Source organism: Schistocerca cancellata, chromosome 5, assembly GCF_023864275.1.
Source record: "Schistocerca cancellata isolate TAMUIC-IGC-003103 chromosome 5, iqSchCanc2.1, whole genome shotgun sequence".
Taxonomy (NCBI): domain Eukaryota; kingdom Metazoa; phylum Arthropoda; class Insecta; order Orthoptera; family Acrididae; genus Schistocerca; species Schistocerca cancellata.
Window position 1 is genome coordinate 119,067,202 of NC_064630.1, and position 23,128 is coordinate 119,090,329.

The following is a 23,128-nucleotide window of genomic DNA, read 5'->3' on the forward strand; positions in this document are numbered from 1 at the left end:
ACTGCCCTGGCATATCTGTAAATAAAATCTATACATCATTGGTAGCATTAACCTCTCTCATTATTCATAGCTTTCTCCATTTAAAACAGAGATCATGCATAGACATTTTTTGTGCCAGCAGTCATTTTATCTACCAGTTAAGTATAAGCAATAATGCACTCAGTCATTAAAGCTCCTTAAAGAACCGAATCTTCCTCTGTGGATATCAGTTGTTCAATAACAAGAAATTCAGGGCAATATTCATAATATATTAATTGTGGGAACACACTATGGCAGAAGTCACGAAAATGGGCACCTCAAGGTCACCTCCCCGTCTTACAGCATTGCCAGTTAGTGATAATTTCATGTGTTAATAACAATTCCGAAAGAAATATTAGAAATATTTATTTTTAGTCTAGAATATGATGTAGTACTTTCCAAAAGAAAATTCTTCACATGTACTACAAAATAAATACAATGACAATGTTGCATGGAATTTTGAAGAGAAGTAATTTTTTACTTCAACCTGTGGAAAAAAAGCAGAGCCACTAACATTTTTAGACTGAAAAAAAGAACATATGAACATTCTCAAAGCTTATTGACGCAAGTGATACATATTTTATCATGAAAACATAAAAGTATTCTGAGACAAAAAATAAAATACTGTAAAAGATGTGAAACTATTCTGCCTGTGTAACAAAAAATGTCGTCACTGATGAATATACATTCTGCTGGACCTTGTAGGAATGTCCAGACAGTAGTCCCTGCCGCTCTCTCTTTTGTTTGTTTTTTAAATTGCAGCTCTTACTGCTCCTTTGTCACTGCATCCATCACCCAAATCACCAATATACGCTACAGAAAAGTAATTGTATGTATTTTCAGGCCATTATTTCCTCTGAAGTCAAGTAAAACAAATTTGTGTGCATGGTTTTGTGGAACCCAAGTTTTATCGAAGTATACTACAAGAATTTTGTCCTCAGCATGCACTATGTACATGTACACAAAACTTTGTTCTTACTGCTGCAATATCTCTGATTTTCTTTACAAATTTTTGTTTGTCATTACACTTTCTGATCCAAAACCCAAGTGAGGATAGAAGACAAAGAATGGAGGTCTCTGAGCCGGCATAATTAATTTTTTCACTGAGTATTTATCTAGCTGTAGATACTCTCCTTTGTCAGTATGGGTGTATAGTTCTATGCACTAATTTTTTGTCAAAATCATCAAATTCTGTAAATTTCCGTTTTGATTTATATCACCTTCTTGGGGAATCAAATCACCTGCCCACATCTAGAGATTCTGCCAATGTCACTGCACTGTTAATATGGCACACAGTCGATTTAAAAATACAAGTTTTGTCATCATTTTAGGAACATGTGCAAAATTTATATTATTCCTGGTTTCTTCACTATTGACCACATCAGTAAAAAATCTTAAGCATATTTGAAATGACAATCTTAGTTCCCTTTTGAATGTCTTTTCGCACTTTCTGCACATTGACTAGAATACGCCCTTGCTCCTTCATTTCGCTCAGTAGCAAACACACACCACTCTACTATTCCACAGAGGACTAAAACCACACATCAACACACGCTGTCGCACAGAAACACTAAACACTCAGCTGGTGCTGACCTTCTGCACTGTTAACAGTGTATATGTCAACAAAGCTATGAGATGGGCAAATCACAGTGTTTAGTGCCTTTGGACTGCAGGCAACATGTGTGACCTTGAGGTGTCTAATTTCATGACGGCCACTACAGAAGTCATACTTTTATCAGTAGCATGGGTCATAATATTTGTAAGTTGGGTACAAGACAATTATGTTACTATTGCTCATACTAAATAATAAATTTTCTCTCTCTTACCTTTATCTAAATAAAGAGTAACCAAAAGGGTTGGCTTCTTTTCTTTCTCATTTATTTGAAAAATGTCGTAAACCACTGCCAAAAGCTGGTTATAAACACTTTTTGAATATGACCAGTTTCAGTCTTCAGACAATCGTCGAGCATTGTAAGACATTTAAAGACTGAAACTGCTTATAATAATAAAGTATTTATTATCAGCTCTTGGCAGTGAACTATGACTATTTTTAAATACCTATGAGCTATGAGCCTTCATAACATATATTTCTTATTTATAATGCTTCAGTTACATACCCTTTTACTTTTGTAGAAATTGCTGAATGTCTTTCTAATATTTATCCATTTTTTGCCAAAACTTGGGTACGGTATGCCAGAGAGCTAAAAAACAAAGCAGAATAAATCATAGATCAATGTAAATTGCTACTAGACATTCATACCTTTTAAGTGTTCACACAATAACATTACACCAAACTTTTAAACACAGTGACAGTTTGTAAGTACAAGGGTTGGAACTTAAATAGTGGCAACTATTCATTCACAACCGATACAAAAGAGTTACACGTTTGCACCTGTTACTGTCCTTCAAAGTAGTCACCAGCATTGTGTAGAACCTGTTGCCAGTGATGTGGAAGGCATAGTATACTGTCAGCAGAACCTGTTCTGTTGATGGTGCAAATGGAGCAGTCTAATGCCTGTCGAATCTCTGGAACAGTTCTGAAGCGAATGCCATGAAGTGCTTCCTTCATCTTCAGAATCAAATCAAATTCACAAGGACTTAATTCCAGGGAGTATGGTGGATGGTACAATACTTCCCAGTCCCACTGACCGAACAGAGCAGCCACAGCTTGCGCTGTATGCGCCCATGCATTGTCGTGCAAAATGATGGATGTGTTGCACGGACAGTGTCGCCGCTTCTTTCGCAAAGCTGGTCACAGTTGATGCTCCAAAAATGAACAGTAATACTGTGCATTGACAGTCTGCCATGGAGGAACGTAATGCATAAGGATAACACCATCACAGTCATACACAAGAATCACCATAACTTTCACCATACTGGGGCTCTGACGCACTTTCGACTTTCGCGGCGACCCATAATGACGCTATTTGTTGGATTGGCATTTCAGTTTTTCTCATCCAGTGTTACAGTATGGCATAAGAAAGCCTCTGCTTCGTACTCATAGCACTCCAAGTGCATCTGAGCAGCATCATAACGCATCCATTTCTGCATTTCCGTCAAGTCATGCGGAACCCGTCGTGATGCAATTTTTCGCATGCCCAGGCGTTCCTTCAGGATGCGAAGCACAGTCGTATTCGCTAATCCGGTTTCGTGAGCAAGCTCACTGTTCTGTAAGGCAATGCCAATTATCCACACACCTCTTAAAGACGTAGATGACACTGTCGCACTGTACAACCTCTGGCACATTCAATCTTGATCCAACTCTGTTGTTCCTGTTTCGAACTACTCACTAACAAGTGACTGTTTTTCCGTCGATTGGGCCGCAAGCCAGAGCCGTGGGACGGGCAAGTCTATTTGTTCGGAGGTAAGGTAGGTATGTCAACAACGTGTGCTATCAGCGACAATAGTAGATTCAATTGCATAGTGTCTCCACAGCAGTGTTGTCACTATTTAAGTTCCAACCTATGTACTATCTTTAAAGATAAATAGTAGCAGCAGTAAGAGAAACAGAAACACTGATCGCCTTAAGCTTTGAGATTCAAGGATAACTTTATGTGGGACAGAAAGGGAGCAGAAGGAAGAGAATATAGTAAACAAATGGAGGAGAAATTCAGCCCTTGCAGCCTCGGATGGTATGGAACAGAATCTGGTTCCACTCCATCTTATTCTGTACATGAGTGTCTTTCATCTAGTCTCATTTTTAAGATAAATGCTACAACTTTTCTTTCTCCCTTCTGTCTTCTGTTCTATAAGAACTACCTGGTTTTGACAAACATGTTGTCAACAGCCTACTATTTATGTATTCTTTGATGAGGTACCTTTCAAAACATTTTCAGGCCATTTAAAAGTGTTTACTTCTCTTTTATCCGTTGGCTTTAGCTTCCAACATAGGAACCCATTTCTTGAATTACAGATTGATTGCCTAATATTTTCATTTACAGTTCCAGCTGTTACCATCTCAGCAATCAGTATGTAAGCTTCTTTTTACCACTTAATTGTATGGATTTTCATTGGTACTTTCAAAGTTTGAATTGGAGTTTGTTAGTTTAAATATAGATATATCCCAGACAAGCAGCATATTATTCATGTCACTACTCAACTATACAGGGTCAACCTGAACTGTACCAACAAACTTCAAGAGGTTAAAGAGGGTATCTTGAGGAATTAATTAAGGATAAGGACCTATGTCTGGAAACATCATCTAACAACACCACAGTGCATGAAAACTCAAGACCAATCTAATGACACTCTTCGAGTTTGTGTTCATCGCAACATACTTCCTGTTTGATAGAAATTATTATGAACAGGCAGAGAGCATCACCATGGGTCACCTGTTGCTGGTGGTGGTGAATTTTTTCATAGGTGATTTTGAAGAGAAGGCAGTATATCACACCCAACTAAAATCAACTTATTTCTACTGTTTTGTTAATGACATGACATGACCTTGACACTGCTAAGTCTATTCAATGAAGGATGATCAAGATCTCTGGGGTCTACCAGACAACACCTGCCATTGCAACAAATCATACATTGGAGAGACTGTCACACAGCAGAAGATACTTTCCATGAGCATAGGACGACACACTGAATTGTGCCAGACCATTAAATTCAGCCATGATCAAGCATAGCATAAAAAGAGGTCCTGCCATAGGTTACAACAAAACCAAGATACTTAGGCAGTCTTCCTCCTCCTGGGATTGTGTGATTAAAGAGGCCATTGAAATTAGCATCCATGATTGCTAATTAAGAAAAATAGTGGCCTACAAGTTTAGTCAGGTGCTGAATCCTGCACTGAGCCTAGAAAAAAGAAAGCATTCCTGTACAGTGAAGTCTGCACCCGAGAGAGACAGCGCAGACACACTGGACGCCACAGTTTGCAGTCCGTTGTCACCATTCCCACCACGAGGGCTACATGGACTACGACAGGAGCAGAGTGACTTAATGGGAGGATGGGTAACAGCTAGTGTAAATAGGATGCTGACTGAGCACAGTAGCAATCATCAGAAACCATCTGAAGATGGCAACAAGTTTGCTTGTCAGAATAACCTGGAGAACTTGCAACCTTGAAAAATCTACAAGTTAGAAACATACCAGCAAAATATCAGATCGCATGAATTGTAACACCAACACCTCTGCCATAAGTGTGCAGTGTTGTTGTGGTGGGTGTGAGTGCAACTGCCACCATCTAACATCCTGAATGCTGTCTGACCCTTTACAAGGAGTTCCACTTGAAATCGGCCAGTTACAGTGGGGCCTAGAGTTTATTGTGGACTCCGAATCATTGTGCGACTTTAATTTCTCATTCATAATAATCATTACCAATGGTAAAACAAGTGATACACAACACAGGCAGACACTCATGAAATCTACAATTATCTCAAATTATTCTTGGGACCGAGAGCTGTCTGAATTCTCAAGTGGAAAGCTCTGAGATATTTAGCGAGTGATGGAATGTATATCAAAAAGATGCATCAGAGGCCAAATTAATTGTTGGATGTTTTTTCCAGCCACCCAATTCTGCTGTGACAGTTCTGGAATCATTCAAAGAAAGTCTATGTCAGTAGCACATAAATAACCAGATCATGCAATGCTAGTTTGACTTTAACCTACCAAGTGTAGACTGGGTTGTTTATGGATTCATTGCAGGGGGTAAGACTGTAATTCGTGGTCTGGAGGTTTATGTGCCTAGTAAGTGGATAAATGATGGAAAAGACCCACCATGGTTTAAGAACAAAATTCAGAGGATGCTGAGGAAGCAGAGGCTATTGCACTCTTGGTTCAAAAGAGAATGCACAAATGGCAACAAGCAAAGGTTAGTAGAGATTTGCGCTTCTGTGAAAAGATGCACGAAGCATGCAACTACTACCATCACACCTTATCAAGAGAACCCAAGAAAATTCTGGTCCTATGTAAAGTCGCTAAGTGACTCTAAAGCTTCCATTCAGTACCTTGTTGACCAATCTGGTGTGACAGTTGAAGATAGCAAGACAAAAGCCAAAGTGTTCAAGAAATCATCCACACAAGAGAATTGTACAAACATACCATCATTTGACCACTGGACAGACACCTGTATGGATGACATAGTAATAAGCATCCCTGGCATTGAGAAACAACTGAAGGATTTGAAAGCAAGTAAGTCACCAGGTCTGGATAGAATCCCAATTCAGTTTTACAAAAAGTATTCTATGGCATTGGTCCCTTACCCAGCCTGCATTTATCATGAATCTCTGGCACAGCACAAAGTCCCACGTAACTGGAAAAAAGCACAGGCGACTCCTGTATATAAGAAAAGTAAAAGAATGGACCCACAAAATTACAGATCAATGTCCCTAATTCCAGTTTGTTGCAGAATCCTTGAACACATTCTCAGTTCAATATAACAAACTTTCTTGAGACTGAGAAGCTTCTATCAATGAATCAGCATGGTTTTAGAAAGTATCACTCATGCATTACTCAGCTTGCCCTCTTCTCAGTTGATATACTGAGAACTATGGGTGAAGGGCAACAGGCAGATGCCATATTTCTAGATTTCCCGGAAGCATTTGACATTAAGCCCCATTGCAGGCTGTTAAAAAACATGCAAGCATATGGAATAGGGGCACAGATATGTGAGTGGCTTGAAGACTTCTTAAGTAATAGAATCCAGTATGTTGTCCTCGATGGTGAGTGTTTATTGTCAGGAGTGCCACAGGGAAGTGTCATAGGACCGCTGTTGTTCCCTACATACATAAATGATTTGGCAGATGGAGTGGGCAGCAATGTGCAGTTGTTTGCTGATGACACTGTGGTGTACGGTAAAGTGTCAAAGTTGAGTGACTGCAGAAAGATACAAGATGACTTAGACAAAATTTATAGTTGGTGTGATGAATGGCAGCTAGCTCTACATATGGGAAAATGTGCTTTAATGCAGATGAGTAGGGAGATGAAACCTGTTTGGATACAGTATTACTAGTGTCCTGCTTGAAGCAGACAAGTTGTTTAAATATCCAGGCATAACGTTGCAAAGAGGTATGAGGTGGAACGAGCATATTAGAACTTTGGTAGGGTAGGCGAATGGTCGACTCAGTTTACTGGGAGAATTTTAGGAAGCAGTGGTTCACCTGTACAGAGACCACATAAAAGACATTGGTGCGACCTATTCTTGAGTACTGCTCAAGTGTTTGGGATCCATGCCGGGTCGGACTGAAGGAAGACATCGAAGCAATTCAGAGGTGGGTTGCTAGATTTGTTACCAGTAGGTTTGAACAACAATTTAGTGTTACAGAGATGCTTTGGGAACTCAAATGGGAATCCCTTTGGGGAAGGTGACATTCTATTTGAGGAACACTATGGAGAAAATTTAGAGAACCAGCATTTGACCAAAGCTGACTGCCAACTGATTTCACTGCTGTTGACATAAAATGGCATAAGGATCACAAAGATAAAACTATGGATCATATGGAGGTATACAGTCAGTCATTTTTCCCTCGCTCTATCTAGAAATTACTAGTAATGGTACAGGGTGGTTGGCTGGTTTAAAGGAGGGGGGAAGGGACCAAACTGTGAGGTCATTGGTCCCTTGTTCCCAGTAAAATAATTACTCAAGGGAAGGAAGAAAAGAAAGGAGACTTACAGCACAATAACAGGAGAACAGGAGAACCAGAAGAGCGAAAGAAAGACAACCAACACTACTATGGACAAAACAGGTAAAGAAAACCACAAAGAGAAGGAAGAAACAGGTAGAAGGGATAAAACAAGAGAGCCTATGACCGTGGCTGGCCGAACACAAGAATAAAAAGGAAAAGCCAGCCACTTTGCGGCACATTAAAACATCCAGTCTAAAAGCATTAGAGTGGAGAACATCCAAGGACAACTTATATAGAATGACAAAACCTACAGTCACGTATAAAACGTAAAACTAAATTAGCCGATGAGGCTTTGTCAGCTAAAACTAATGGCAAAAAGTCCAGTAACTCCAGTTCCTGCGAGAGGCCCGCGTGGAGATCTTCCACACATTCATAGTCTCCTTAATGGCATGCAGTTTGCTGTGCGTACTGAGGTTCTGCCATTACATCTCCCAAAGCCGCAAAACCTTGCGGCGTAGTACTGAACGCAGGTAAGTTGCAGAGAAGCCGATCTCCATAAGCAGTTTCTGCGAGCCTGTTTGGCCAGCGTGTCGGCAAGTTCATTGCCTGGGATTTCGGCATGACCTGGGGTCCAGACAAACACCACTGAATGACTGGACCATTCCCTGGTTGGACGCTACCAAAGGATGAAGAGGGTAACACTGGTCAATAGCTTATAGGCTGCTCAAGGAGTCAGTACACAGAAGAAACAACTCCCCACAGCATGAACGGACGTGCTCAAGAGCACAAGATATAGCCACCAGCTTGCCAGTGAAAACACTGCAGCCATCGGGCAAGGAATGCTGTTCAGTATGTTCTTCATGGACATACGAAAAGCCGACGTGATCATCAGCCATCAAGTCATCAGTGTAAACCACTTCATGGCCTCTGTACATGTCAAGAATCAAGAGGAAGTAACAGTGGAGAGCTGCCAGGGTTAACTGAGTCCTTAGGGCCATGTGAAAGGTCCAGGCGAAGCCACGGCCTAGGTGTACAACATGGAGGTGTATGTGAATGGACCTCAAGTATAGGTGGTAAAGGCAAGGACTCCAGTTCAGAAAGAAGGGGTTGGGCATGAAATGCAATTGGAAGCCCTGACCTGGGCTGCCGATGCGGGAGATGAACTGCCGTGGGTGGGAAAAGGAGGTGGTTATTTGGATGCGCAGAAGAACTACAAATGTGTGCAACATAACTGGCCAGCAGTTGCCCACCCCTAACCTGCAATGGAGGGACTCCGGCCTCCACCAGGATGCTGGTCACCGGACTCGTCCAAAAAGCTCCTGTCGCTAGGCGAACACCACAGTGGTGCACTGAGACAAGCAAACACAACATTGAGGGCACCACCAAACCATAAACCCGACTCCCATAGTCAAGGCAGGATTGAACAAGGGCTCTCTAGAGCTGCAGCAGTGTAGAGCGATCTGCACCCCAGTTGGTGTTGCTCAGGCAGCGGAGGGCACTGAGGTGCTGCCAGCACTTCGCTTAATCTGACGAAGGTGAGGAAGCCAAGTCAATCGGGTATCAAAAACCAATCCTAAGAATCGATGTGTCTCCATTACACTGAGTGTATCGTCATTAAGGTAAAAGTCTGGTTCCAGATAATTGGTATGACGCCGACAAAGTGCATAACACATGACTTAGTGGCTAAAAACTGGAAACTGTGGGCCAGAGCCCATAGCTGCGCCTTGTGGATAGCTCCCTGTAGATGCCGCTCAGCAACACCAGTACTGGTGGAGCAGTACAAAGTGCAGAAGTCGTCAGCATACAGAGAAGGTGATACGGACAGCCCTACAGTTGCTGCTAGACCATTAATGGCCACTAAAAATAGAGATACACTTAATGCAGAGCCCTGCGAGACCCCATTCTCCTGGATGTGGGGGGAACTATGGGAGGCACCAACTTGGACACAGAAAGTACAAAGCGACAGGAAATTTTGGATAAAAATCAGGAGCGAGCCTTGGAGACCCCACTCATATAATGTGGCAAGAATATGATGTCGCCAGGTCATTTCATAGACTTTTTGTAAATTACAAAAAGACAGCAACCAGGTGTTGGCATATGGAAAAGGCTGTTCAAATGGCAGACTCAAGGGACACAAGATTGTCAGTGGTAGCGCAACCCTGGCGGAAGCTGCCCTGACATGGAGCCACCAGGCCACATGACTCCAGGACCCAACCCAACCGCCGACACACCATACGTTCCAGCAGCTTACATAGAACGTTGGTGCGGCTGATGGGCCAATATTTATCCACATCAAGCGGGTTTTTACTGGGTTTGAGCACCAGAATGATGGTGCTCTCCTGCCATTGCGATGGAAAAAAGGCAGTTCAAATGGCAGACTCGAGGAACACAAGATTGTCAGTGGTAGAGCAACCCTGGCGGAAGCCGCCCTGACATGGAGCCAGTAAGCCACCTGACTCCAGGACCCAACCCAACCACCGACACACCATGTGTTCCAGCAGATTACAAAGAACGTCGGTGCGGCTGATGGGCCAATAGTTATCCACATCAAGCGGGCTTTTACTGGGTTTGAGCACCAGAATGATGGTGCTCTCCTGCCATTGCAATGGAAAGACACCACTGCACCAGAACCAGTTGAAGATGACGAGGAGATATTGCTCGTAGTCAGATGAGAGATGTTTAATCGTCTGACTGTGGATCCGATCTGGCCCAGGAGCAGTGTCAGGGCAATGTGCAAGAGCACTGAGGAGCTCCCACTCTGTAAATGGGGCATTATAGGATTCACTGTGGTGTGTAGTGAAGGAGAGGACATTCTCTTCCAGCTGTCGTTTGAGAGTGCGAAAGGCTGGAGGTAATTCTCCCACGCAGAGACTCGAGCATAGTGCTCAGCAATCACGTTTGCATCGGTAGATAACACATCATTTATGTTAACACTGGGAACACCTGTTGGAGTCTGGTACCCGAAAACACATTTGATCCTTGCCCAGACTTGGGAAGGTGACGTATGGCACCCAATGGCCGAGATGTATCTCTCCCAACACTCCTGCTTCTGGCCTTTTGATAAGTTGGTGATGGTGGGCACAGAGCCGTTTAAAGGCTATGAGATGCTCCAGGGAAGGGTGCCGCTTATACCGCTGTAGAGCTCGTCGATGTTCCTTAATTCTTTCAGTGACTTCCAGCAACCACCAAGGGACTGCCTTTCGCTGCAGGCACCCTAGAGAAAGAGGGATCGGGTTTTCTGCTGCAGAAAGGATTGTTGTTGTCACCTGCTCAACCATCACATCAATGTTCCTGTGTGAGGGAGATTCAACAGTGACAGCAGAGGTGAAAGTTCCCCAATCCACCTTGTTTAAAGCCCATCTGGGCTCACGTCCATGAGCCTGATGCCAGGGCAGTGACAGAAGATGGGGAAGTGGTCACTACCACACAGGTCGTCATGTGCTCTCCAGTGGATAAATAGGAGAAGTCCTGGGCCGCAAACTGATAAATCAATGGCCTAGTAACTACCATGAGCTACACTGAAATGTGTGGTGGCCCCAGTATTTAAGAGGCAGAGTTCGAACTGAGACAGTACAGTTTCGACATTTCTGCCTCAGTCAGTAAGCACGGTGCCAGCGCACAAGGGGTTATGTGTGTTAAAATCTCCCAAAAGTAGGAAAGGTTTAGGAGTTGATCAATCAGTGCAGCTAATGCATTCAGGGGTACTGCACCATCTGGAGGAAGATATATGTTGCAGACAGTTATTTCCTGCGTCATCCTTATTCTGATGGCCACAGCTTCAAGAGGGGTTTGAAGGGTCACACTTTCACTACAGACTGAGTTTAGGACATAAACGCAAACTCCACCTGACACTCCACTATAGTCACTACAGTTCCTGTAATATCCCTTATAGCCTTGGAGGGCAAGGGTCCGCATTGCCGGGAACCAGATTTCCTGGAGGGCAATGCAGAAAGTAGGTGTAAAGCTTAACAGTTGCTGTAGCTCAGCCAGGCAGTGGAAAAAACCGCCACAATTCCACTGGACGATGACATCTTCGTGGGACTGGGAAGGCATGGAACATTCAATGAGGCAGTTTATGCCTCGGGGTCACCTGCTGCCACCAATTTATTGCCTGAGCAGTCTATATCCATTGTGTCTGAGGGTCTGGCAAGACCTAGGTCCTCATTGTACGCCATAGTCTCCACCTCATCTACAGACACAGAGCTTGTAGGTAGTGGTGTTGTGGGTGCCATCGCGATTCCCTTGGTCTTGGGGATCTTCTTTTTGGATTTCTCTCACTACTCCTTGGGTTTCCCTGGCTGGGAGGACTTCACTGATTCAGTCTCCGGGACTGAGGATGAGCATGAAGCCCTATGACCAGCTGCTTCTGGGCTCTTCAGTCACTGGCGGATGTCATCTTTCCCACTGCAGAAACCTGGGAAGGGAGTGACCCAGGGGACCCCTTCTTAGTGAGAGGAGCCGAAGAACCCTTATGCATCTCTGGCACACAAGTGGGGACTGATATCCCCAATTGTTGGGCGGTGGGGGAGGGGGAGGGGGGTGTTGCTCCCGAAGTAGGTGGTGCAGGAGCAATAGGGAGGGAAGTGCCCCCCACCATCAATGGGGCAGGTGTAGTCTTCTGGCTCCGAGATGTGACTGGGCTTGGCAGAGCTGATGGGGCTAGAACTGTTGCAGCGGCAGCGTAAGACGATGTCACACGTACAGGATGTAGGCGTTCAAATTTCCTCTTAGCCTCAGTGTAGGTCAGTCGGTCATGGGTCTTGTACTCCATGATTTTCCTTGCTTTCCAGAGCATCCTGCAGTCCGGCGAGCAAGGCAAATGAAGCTCTCTGCAGTTGACACAGATGGGAGGAGGGGCACATGGAGTATTGGGATGTGATGGGCATCCGCAATCTCCACATGTGACACTAGAAGTACAGCGGGAAGACATATGGCCGAACTTCCAGCATTTAAAGCACCACATTGGGGGAGGGCTTTACATCACAGCCGTAGACCATCACCTTGACCTTCTCCGGTAGTGTATCACCCTTGAAGGCCAATATGAAGGCACTGGTGGCAATCTGATTATCCCTTGGACCCCGGTGGACACGCCGAACAAAATGTACACCTCTCCACTCTAAATTGGTGTGCAGCTCATCATCAGACTGCAAAAGTAGGTCCCTGTGAAATATGATACCCTGGACCATATTTAAGCTCTTATGGGGTGTGATGCTTACAGAAACATCCCCCAGCTTGTCACAAGCGAGTAACGCCCGTGACTGGGCAAAAGATGCTGTTTTGATCAAGTCTGACCCAGAGCGCATTTTGGACAAGCCCTCCACCTCCCCAAACTTGTCCTCTAAATGCTCAACAAAAAACTGGGGCTTCACTGTCATGAAAGTTTCCCCATAAGCTCTCGAACATACAAGGTACCGGGGTGAATAAGAGCCGCTGCAATTCTTAGCCTGACATTCCTCCCATGGTGTGGGCACAAAGGGGAATGATTTGGGGTCATACTCCTGTGCATTGAATTGAGCCCATGAACGCTTAAGAGACTGCTGGTGTTTGACCACCAGCAAGAGATGGTGCACTATGCTTCGTCGTGTGTCATCCACCCTGATGCCACCCACTCCGACCGGGGGCCCTCCCCATGGGTGCCACCCAGACACAGCAAAGGCCATCTGGCAGGATGGCCATTGCTGGGCGTCCCAATGCCCCAGGGTGATGGGCATCTACTACTCAGCATATGCGGGGAGTTAACGGCACAGGCATCAGCAGAGCGATCCCTGTGTGGTCAGGGGGCTACAACCAACAGGGTACATGGCGACCCCACCACAACGGACTGGCTACCGTGCTGGATATCAGGTGCAACCAGGCTAACAAGTCCATTATCATCGCCAGCGTAGAAAACAATACTGCACAGTTGATGGAAAAATACACACCAAGGAGGGTGACCTAGCCCAACAGTTGGAGAATGAGCAGAAGTGCAGATCCGCGTCAACAAAGGATGCGATAGGTCTTTATGAAGCACCACGTACGGTGCCCTTCCTCAATTGGCTCGCTCTTTGGGAAACTTTTGAAAAATGGTCAAACCCTACAGGAGACCATCACATAAAGGCCGAAATGTGTGAGACTCCTTTTAGTCGCCTCTTACGTCAGGCAGGAAAACCTCAGGCCTATTCTAACCCCCAGCCCACAGGGGGTAATGGTACAGGGTATCATACGGTGGCTAGCGGAGTATCGACGTAGACGTAGATAAGTGGCCAAAAATTCTAGGACCAATCAAGTACTGACACTTGAACATTTGAGTTTGTAGTCTGACACTTACACACTCTGCCATCACATCATGGAAGACACAAACAGAAACAAAAATATCGTCCTCATTTTCCTCTAGACCACAGCACTATCGGTGAATAATAAAAAATAATTTACAAGCTGCTAATTTCATCCGACAGTTTGTATACATTGGGAATGTAACCAGATCTACTGATGTCTCTTTAAAGACATCAAATACTATTGCATTGCAATATCTAACCACATAATGTTTTAGGAACTTAACTTATTTAAGACAAATGCCAGAATGGTTCCTCCAAAAAGGGCACAACCTATTTCCTTCCCTATCCAATCTTTCTCTATGTTCCCAGTGATCCTGTCACTAAGGATACTTTAAACCTTGCCCTTAATCCTTCTCCTGTGCCTTATTAATTATATCATCTCACTTTCAAAGCTTACTAAATAACAACAAGTTAGATTCACTTTTATAATTTTGATTTCTTTTCTTATTGATCATGTCACATGTGGCACTTATTCCCATCTTCACTTCTTCATACACACTGCTTCTCTTCCATTTGTCTTTATTTCATTATTAATTCATGTTCACAATGTAGTTCCTGGAGCATCTCAACACCTTTCTCTGTCTTCCTGCCCTCTCCACAGTCCTTCCCTGACTACTCCCTCTCTGCAAAACTTGCCAGACTACCTAAAACTTTCTCACATACCACATCGGTATTCATGCGGATCCTTTCATTGCATTTCACAATGTTATAACTGCTCTTTAATTAATTACAAGCATGTAATTTCCACTCAACATTCCTCATCATTAGTTACATCTCAGAGTGTGTACAAATTTATCAGAACTAAGAGCCTCTTTCCTTTATGATTACACTGGTGCATCAAATAACACCAGTATTCTTTTCAACAAAACAGGATATTTTTCATTTCAAAGCAATAGTAGAAAATTTTTTTGAGGAGATGAGAAGCATATACAGCCGAAATAAGAAAAACTGGAGCAGCTCTGGTAAACACACAAAACAACATATAGTATAAACAAAAACAACAATAAGAGTGCTAGCTTTCATTTAAGGTTTTTCTTCCATCAGTAGACAGGAAGGAAACCAGAGAAAGTAAGACATCCTGAGCACATAAAATATAAAATAATGTTATTGAAGCATTACTAAACATTTTGCAATTTATTAGTGTAATAAGTTTCCTTTAATTATAATCTGACATAGGTTCATTAGTGTTGAAAACTATATACAAACGTTAAAACATTTAAATCACATTCAACAAATAGGTGGATTTCAGATTAAACACCAGGAAAACTCTTGATTGATCTCATAACAAGCAAGAAAAGAAATAAAAATCTAATAATAAATAGCAAAAGAAATCAATTAGAAACAACTCAGTGTTGCGAGATACACATATACTGACTACTAATTTACACAATTGTTGGAATTACTCACCTGGCATTGGCCATACAGAAACCTCCCCATATCCCAAGGCCCATCTGTCACGATGGCATACTTGTACTTCGTTCCAAGTCCATGTTTCACCAGCCAAGCTTCAAAACGTGACAGAACTTCTGGAAATGTATCAGCTTTGTCAACTTGCTCCTGAGTGATTCCCGTCAATTCAGTGCAAAATTTAGACAGTGTTGATTTTACAGTTGGTCTACAATATGACTGAAAACAATCCTCAATTTCTTGCTTTTCTGAATTTACCAGTACTGCTGGGAACTCTATTATTTCATGCCTGGAAATTTGACCAACATGTGAATTTAAAAGGAATCAAACCACTGTAATCATGGAAAGAAAGGGTTGAAGTACATCTATGAGACACTGCTTTTTAATCAGATGTTAACATACTTAACTGATTACTAAAGTCAACATTGACTTTTTGAACTCTAACCTCAAATTTTAGTTGTATTGGAAAAAACACATACTTCATTAACATAACTAAGGAACTGCAAGACAGAAGTAGTGGCAGATACCTCAACTGGTAAAAGCATTATGATTCAAATGTCCAGGATCAAAAGCTGATAAATGATATAAATTTAAAGTGATACACTTGCACTAATTTTACCCTATTCCCATAGATGTATATTTCATTTAGATATACTGAGAAATATGAGACCAGTATGAGTAAACTTCCTGTTCTATTCACCCAAATTAACTTACTCCTTGAAATACATCACCAATTGTGAAAAACAAAAACATCAGAATAATCTCATGATGGTTTCTTACTATTATCTACCAAATACTCCAATAAAGGACAAAATAACAAAGCACAAAAAATTCTTCACAGATCACAAATCCATAGGATCCCCATTGTGTTTTATATGTCTTAATATGGCCTTTAAATTTGAAAATCATCAAATGTCAGCTATTACCGTACAGAAACATTATCACAATGAACAGTCAGCAAAATTACACTGGATCAAATAGTGATTCATAATGCACAATACATAGTAATATAACAACAGATATGTTACTGATACTTCACAGAAGACTCAGACCACATAGACAGAACCAGTAACAGCACACAATAACTCAATTAGTGGGAAAAAATATTCCAACACACACAACTCTTCCACATTTTTATTTGCCATAACTCGCATGTTTTTGTTCTCATAAATCTACCTTCTGAAGGATACAATTTTTTTTAATTCAGGCATGTTTGAGCAATAGCATGTCATACACGGTCAGCTAAGGACTGGATTTTTACACAAGGAACAAGTGGCACAATTACTCAAAGACACACAGAACTTTTAGAGAGAGCAGGTGCTGTCAATGTAAGATTCCCATTTTGTAACATTTTGTTGTTTTAAATTCCAGAGTTTCTGATGATGCTCTTGTAAAATTATAGAGTAAAACTGGTAAAAATAAAACATTCTGATTGCAACTTGTATCTGTCCTGATAAAATCAATTGCAGAACACTTTTAGACTGAAGATTCCTGTACTAACAGTACTTTTTTTTAACTTCTGTAGCAGTAAGCACCAATCTGTTTTGAACACAAAAGATCTGCAATGGTGCCTATTTGATCTTTTTCACTGCCTTCAAAACATACTAACATTCATCGGTTAAATATCGTTTCAAAAGTGCTAAAACTGTCATTGCTAAAACTGCCATTGAACCATACAAAATAACACAACAAACAAATGATTACCTAAGTCAAAAAGGTCTTCAAATAATATCTTATGCAACATATTATACCATTGATTAGTAAGAAAATATATATCAACACATTTTTAAAAGTCTTAATAAGTGTTGACAGCCTTACTTTGATCCACAAGGATGAATAAAAGAAACACCTCTCTTAGAGCAATGTTAAATGGTCAGTATCAATCTTAATGCACCATTTCCAGTTGGTTCTTGCCACTTCTGCAAAAATTTTCTCCAAGCTGTATTGCAGTTCAAAGTGACACCATATTAAAGTTACACGAAAATCACACTTATGGTTTCCATGTAAACAAATGCAGTTTCACTTTAGTTAATCATGCCAAGTCTGTGTTTCCATGAATGCTATTTCCATCTAGCTAGTATATCCATTATTTAATTGAAGTCCTCCAATGACAAATCACATGTGTTCGCACCTAACCACAAGAAACTGAAAAAATCCGAACAGCACTACACATCTGCACATGGGAAACACACTGTGAATTCTTGCATTCTTTCTATATTACAAAGGCAACTTTATTAATCTGTATTATCAATAACTTCTAACTGCTGAAGGTAGCACTCTCAATTACTCCCACCCCTGCCTCCTCCCCAGAGGTGATATTGCTCCCAGTATGGCTGTCAGATGACTTTCTTGAGTTCCAAGCAACTACTGAAATTGTTTAAATGTTGAAGTCCTTCAGTGAATTAGATAAGAAGTTCAAAATTGATTTATTTTATTTTTTTTTAAATTCCAATGCAGATATTCCCATCGGTCATTTTCTTTCCACTACTGTGCTTATCTGGCAAGTGCTGTCTCGTGGTTTGATTTCTTATATTATTAATGATAACGGGGAAAACACCTTACATCACCATTAGGTTTCTAGTTCGTAAGTGAGCCTAGCAGATTCTGACCCCAACATTCAGTATTGAGAATCTGTTTGAGGACTGTCTTCACTTGTATGAGGGAAAGCCAACCCATCAGCTCCCTACTTCAGACCAAATGAGGATTGAAGTGCACAAAAAACTGTCTCTATAGCTAACATAATACCTCCTCTGAACCCTTGTCTCAATGTAACATAGATATGATTTGTACATATAGGATACATAAGACGACATTTATTAAGAAATATACAGAGATTGCCAGAAAATGGAACCCAGGTGCTAAAAACATATCTGAGTGACAAAAAGAAAAAGAAAAAAATTATCACTGAAAAATAATGCGAGACTTGCAGAATCCTTAATGCAAAATATATGAAAAACACACAGAAAATATGAGCTTCAACGTCCATCAAGATAATTAAAATTTGCATCACACTCCTCCATGGTTATCCAACCTCAGTTTCTTTAGTACTACGTTAATTCTTTCCTACCTGTAATTTAGCTCTTCCTCTTATTATTTTTATCAGTAAAACAGTTTGCCACATCTTCACAGAAAACATTCTTTTATTTTCTTCTCTTTTTCCCCATCTCTCACACATTTCTCCACATTTTCCACCATTCTTACTCATTTATTCCTAACATTTACAATTTTATTGCCTTCTGTTTATATTCGCACTGTCCCTGACACCATCAACCACTTTTCATTCATATCTTCCCTATTCCAATGTTTGTTCAGTATTCTGTATATGTGTGTTCTTTACTTTCAGCTTTCCAGAAATATCTGTATGCTCCACAACTGTTTCATTTCAAGTAAATGGTGATATTTTTCTGGAAACTTTGGAGACATTCTGAAAACTTACTCATTTACTTTTGTTTTGGCTAGTTATTTTAAATAAAACAAACCAAATGCTCTACAATTTTGATACTTATGATGTTTTGAACACTGCTTCATTTTGCAGCAAGTGCTTACAGAAATTACAGAGAACTGTGATTTGTAGCTTGACTCTGTTCAATACATTGTAATTTTTATCACTTTCTTCTAGTGTTTAAAAAATATTTGTGCATGATGATGGCATAAAAGGCAAAATGTGGTTTGTGAATACATAATAAATATTGTAGAATACTACTCTAGTGCTGCGCATACGTGTGTGTGTGTGTGTGTGTGTGTGTGTGTGTGTGTTTTCATTCATAATCAATAAAAAAAATACTTCTTGACTTCTTGCTGGACCACCTGACGGTCTCTGCAGACATGTAGTCACCATGGGTGAATGCCATACGAGGGGCCTCGGTTCGATTCTCGATCGGGCTGGAGATTTTCTCCAGCTCAGGGACTAGGAGATTTTCTCCGCTCAGGGACTGAGTGTTAAGTTATCCTCATTATCATTTCATCATCATCATCATCGACACGCAAGTCATCAAAGTGGTGTCAAATAAAAAGACTTGCAGCAGGTGGCCAAACTCCCCAAAAAGGGAACTCCTGGCCAAATATGCCACACACGGCGCGCACAGGCATGCACACACGCACGCGCGTGTGCCCACACACACACACACACACACACACACACACACACACACACACACACAGGACCACTTCTTGCACTAGTTTACTGGCTTTCCTAAGGAAAAAATCAAGTTGGTGAAAGACAGTGAAGACCAACAAGAAGCTGCAGGGATAAAATGTAAAACATGATATAAATTACATATATTTGAAGGAGGATAACATCACAGGTGATATATTTATCACCTGTAATGTATCCTCCTTTGGAGTGAAGATAACAGCTCTCCGAATAGTGGAATCAATAAGCACATAAATACAAACTTTTCTAGCCATCAAACATGAGCCCCTCCCCTGTTTCTTTCACTTGAAAAAGGATTTTTTTTTTTTTTTTTTGAAAGCTAGTGAAGTTATTGTTTTAAGGCATGTCAAAAACTTTACATTTCCATTATTTATCAAGTTGTTACTTTCACTCCCAAATTGTTTACAATCTGCCAGAGAAGATAACATTATAAGTCAAAATGGTTGGTTGGTTGGCTGATTGATTTGAAGGAGGAGACCAAACAGCAAGGTAAATCAAAACAGTGTCTGTCTGATCTTATTCTGGAAGATATGAAAACCTCAGGGTCTACTTCCTCGACACCTTCTGCTATCCTGTGAACAGCGTAAATGGTGCTGAATGGTTCCTTCAGGCCACTAGGAGTCTTCATTCTGTCCTTTCCACTGCATTCAATGGTGTTATGAATGCAGAGTACTTATTTGTAAGTTGACAGATTTTGCTGTCAGCTGTTTCCATACAGAGATGGTAAATTCTGTTCTGAGCTCCGGACAATGGCAGATGATGGAGAATATTCACACTGAAGGACTATGTGGCAAAAAATAATACGCAAATAAAACCAATATGAAGAGAGTGAAAGGATAGAATTACTGACTAGGCTTTTACTCTGGAACAATTTCTTCAGAAGCTATGCTGTATGAAGTGCACTGGCATTTATAAAATTTATGTCTTCCTTTAATATTAATCCGACTGTGACAAACAAGATGTTGCTTATCAGCTCTTATTAAGGGCAAGCAATTTAGCTGCATTGAATTTATGTGGACCATCCAACACAGGTGCCATAACACAAGGTAACAGAATAGTAGAATTAATCTGTTTATAGGGACATAGAGGTAAGATACAGATTGACACAACACAGTGGTATGTCGTTATGAAATCAAGGTAACAGTATAATTCAAGGTCAGAAAATGCAACTGACTTATATTTACATACATAAGTAGATGACTGATAATGATACAATTAAGAATGCATATTAGGAAATAAAAAATTATAAAGAATAACACAAATGCAGATATGTGATAACAAAGAGGGGACAACTTTCTTTTGAAACAACATCTAACATTTATGAATATCTTGTCATTTACACAAATTTCATTTGCACTATAAATATGTCCAATATTTAATAGCACATATCTCGGGTACCAATCATCACAGAATCAACCCTTTAGGCTTAATTTTCTTGTTTCATTAATGTACATTCACTCCCAAAATTATATTAATTGATTGTGAATAATTTAAATTTTTGTGACGGCTCCCTAACCCAAGGTCCTCGGCAGTACTTTTGGGGCAGCCACCACAAATTGTATAAAGCGTGGGTAGTGACCTGGATGTAGCTATGTCTGTTGGCCGAAAAATAATTAATGACAAGAATTGTGCCAGCTAGAATGAAGAGATAACTTATCTTTATTTCTGATGAAACATGCACCAGCAATACAAGTCCATTAATATCCAAGAGTAATCCGTGTACTGAGCCTAGTCGAATACAATAGCAAATATCCCACTGCAATGGCTCCGCTATAAACTCCACGAAAGGTTAGCAATAGACAATCGACAATAGACTGTCCGTCTCAGGGCCAGCGCTCCTCCTTATATGCAAAAGGCAGAGGGCGCTGCGGACCTGAGCTCAGCCATGGCGCGACCTCTTCCGTCGGCGGTAACGCACTGAGACGCCGACGGCCGCGACAGGAGCTGTGGCCAACGATGTCATGGTCAGGGCGCGCATGCGCAAGTTGGTTGTTTAGTTGGGTCCATGGATACAACATAAATAATGTATGTTGTACTTGTGGGACACATTTTGGTACCATTTTGTGATGCCAGAGGCCAGGCAAATGGGTTTATAAGAAAATCAGGATGCCAGAGACACACAGATAATTGTGGCCAGTAGGCAGTTAGCATGGGAACCTGATGTAGCAGATGTGTGGTACAAATGGCTGGTGGTTCAGTTTTGTGGAAGTGGAAGTTGAGTTTTGTTTGGTAGCCAGAAAATATTGAACAGTAGCTTGAATGGTGGATCAGCCATGTTAATCAACTGAAGTTATATTTTACTCAAATGAATATTTTTATCTCAGAGAATTACACTTTTTGGGTTGATACAAATAATGCTTCCCACCCCGTGAAAAGCATTTTGCTCATCGAGTAACCAAGCGTTAAAATCTGGACTATTATATACAAATTGAGAAAAATGTTGCTCATGAACCTCCAGAAATAGACTTGTGATGGATAATACTCAAAATGTAAATATTCACTGTAAATTGTACAAAACCACAAAATGTGAAGCATCTTCTGGGAGCCATACTTTTGTAAGCATACAATGACAAACTTTGCTGTAATGGTGAAAGAAAGGTTTGGATTCAATCACTGATTATTTTAATGCAAAGCTGCTCCCAAATCCTGTGCAAAGAAAATTATTTTGAAGAAAACAATAAAGAATTCAGACCAGCTTAACTTAATACTGATGATGTTCCCCCCAAAAAATTCATCATTTTCAAGGTGGCAAAGTTGAAATTTGTAATCAATACAAAAAAAGAGCAAATTTTCAGAACGTTTCCAAACCTTTTCCCTGAGACCCTTTCCCGATGATCGTATGACTCATCCATTTGCAACACTAACAACACAATGTAGTGATGTACTATTTTTCAGCTCAAAAAAGTAACTGCCACTGCTTTAATCTTTTCTAAAAATGTCAATAATTCTGCATCAATGAAGAAAGATCACAAAACACTGATGAATAACCCTTTCTCCAATGATGATGTGAACTAGAGCTGTTCCATCAATTCTTACATGGAAAGGGGTGCAAGAAACTGTTATTTGTTTCATGCACTGTGATGTTCCACAGACTGCTCAAGTTCCAAAACACATTTTTCAGACGCAGCATTAAGTGTTGATCCATTACCACATACCCTCCTCTTATACCGTCATGAATGGATCCAGTGATATGCTTCTACTGGATAACCACTCATCCCCACTTATTGCATACTTGCAAATTCAGGTATGTAGGCTATCCAGTAAGTAACTTCTATTAGACTATAAATAAAATATTGGAATAATTAAAGCCAATTTATTACAAAATCTTGAAACTAAAATTTCATATTACTTCTCTAAATGAACACTATTCAGATCTAACCATTTATCATGTCTCTTAACAGGTTTGCAAATCCTTTTGCATACAATGCTGCCACATGAGACTGCAACCTGCATGTGATACCATCTTTAAGTTCTTCATCATAGTTGAAGCACCGGCAGTTGAGCTACTTTTTCATGTGTACGAAGGGGACAAAACCAATTAAAAACAGGTTTGAGCTGTGGGACAGATTTTTAAAAACGTTGCATTTGCACTGTTGCAAAAATTTGTGTTTGCTGGACAGAGAGGGGCTGAGCATCATCGTGTAAAAACAAAACACATGTTGCCAAGAGAC

General features: G+C 41.0%; 1 protein-coding gene across 1 annotated transcript in view; it reads right to left on the reverse strand.

Moving 5' to 3' along the window:
- The window catches only part of LOC126188029 (3'-5' exoribonuclease 1-like), an 88,307-nt gene that overhangs the window by 36,409 nt on the left and 28,770 nt on the right, over positions 1–23,128 (reverse strand). The window contains exons 3-4 of the mRNA XM_049929451.1: positions 15,305–15,593; positions 2,136–2,219 (exon numbers count right to left, since the gene is read on the reverse strand). Of these exons, the coding sequence (XP_049785408.1) occupies positions 2,136–2,219; positions 15,305–15,593 (373 nt within the window). The remainder of the gene's footprint in view (positions 1–2,135; positions 2,220–15,304; positions 15,594–23,128) is intronic.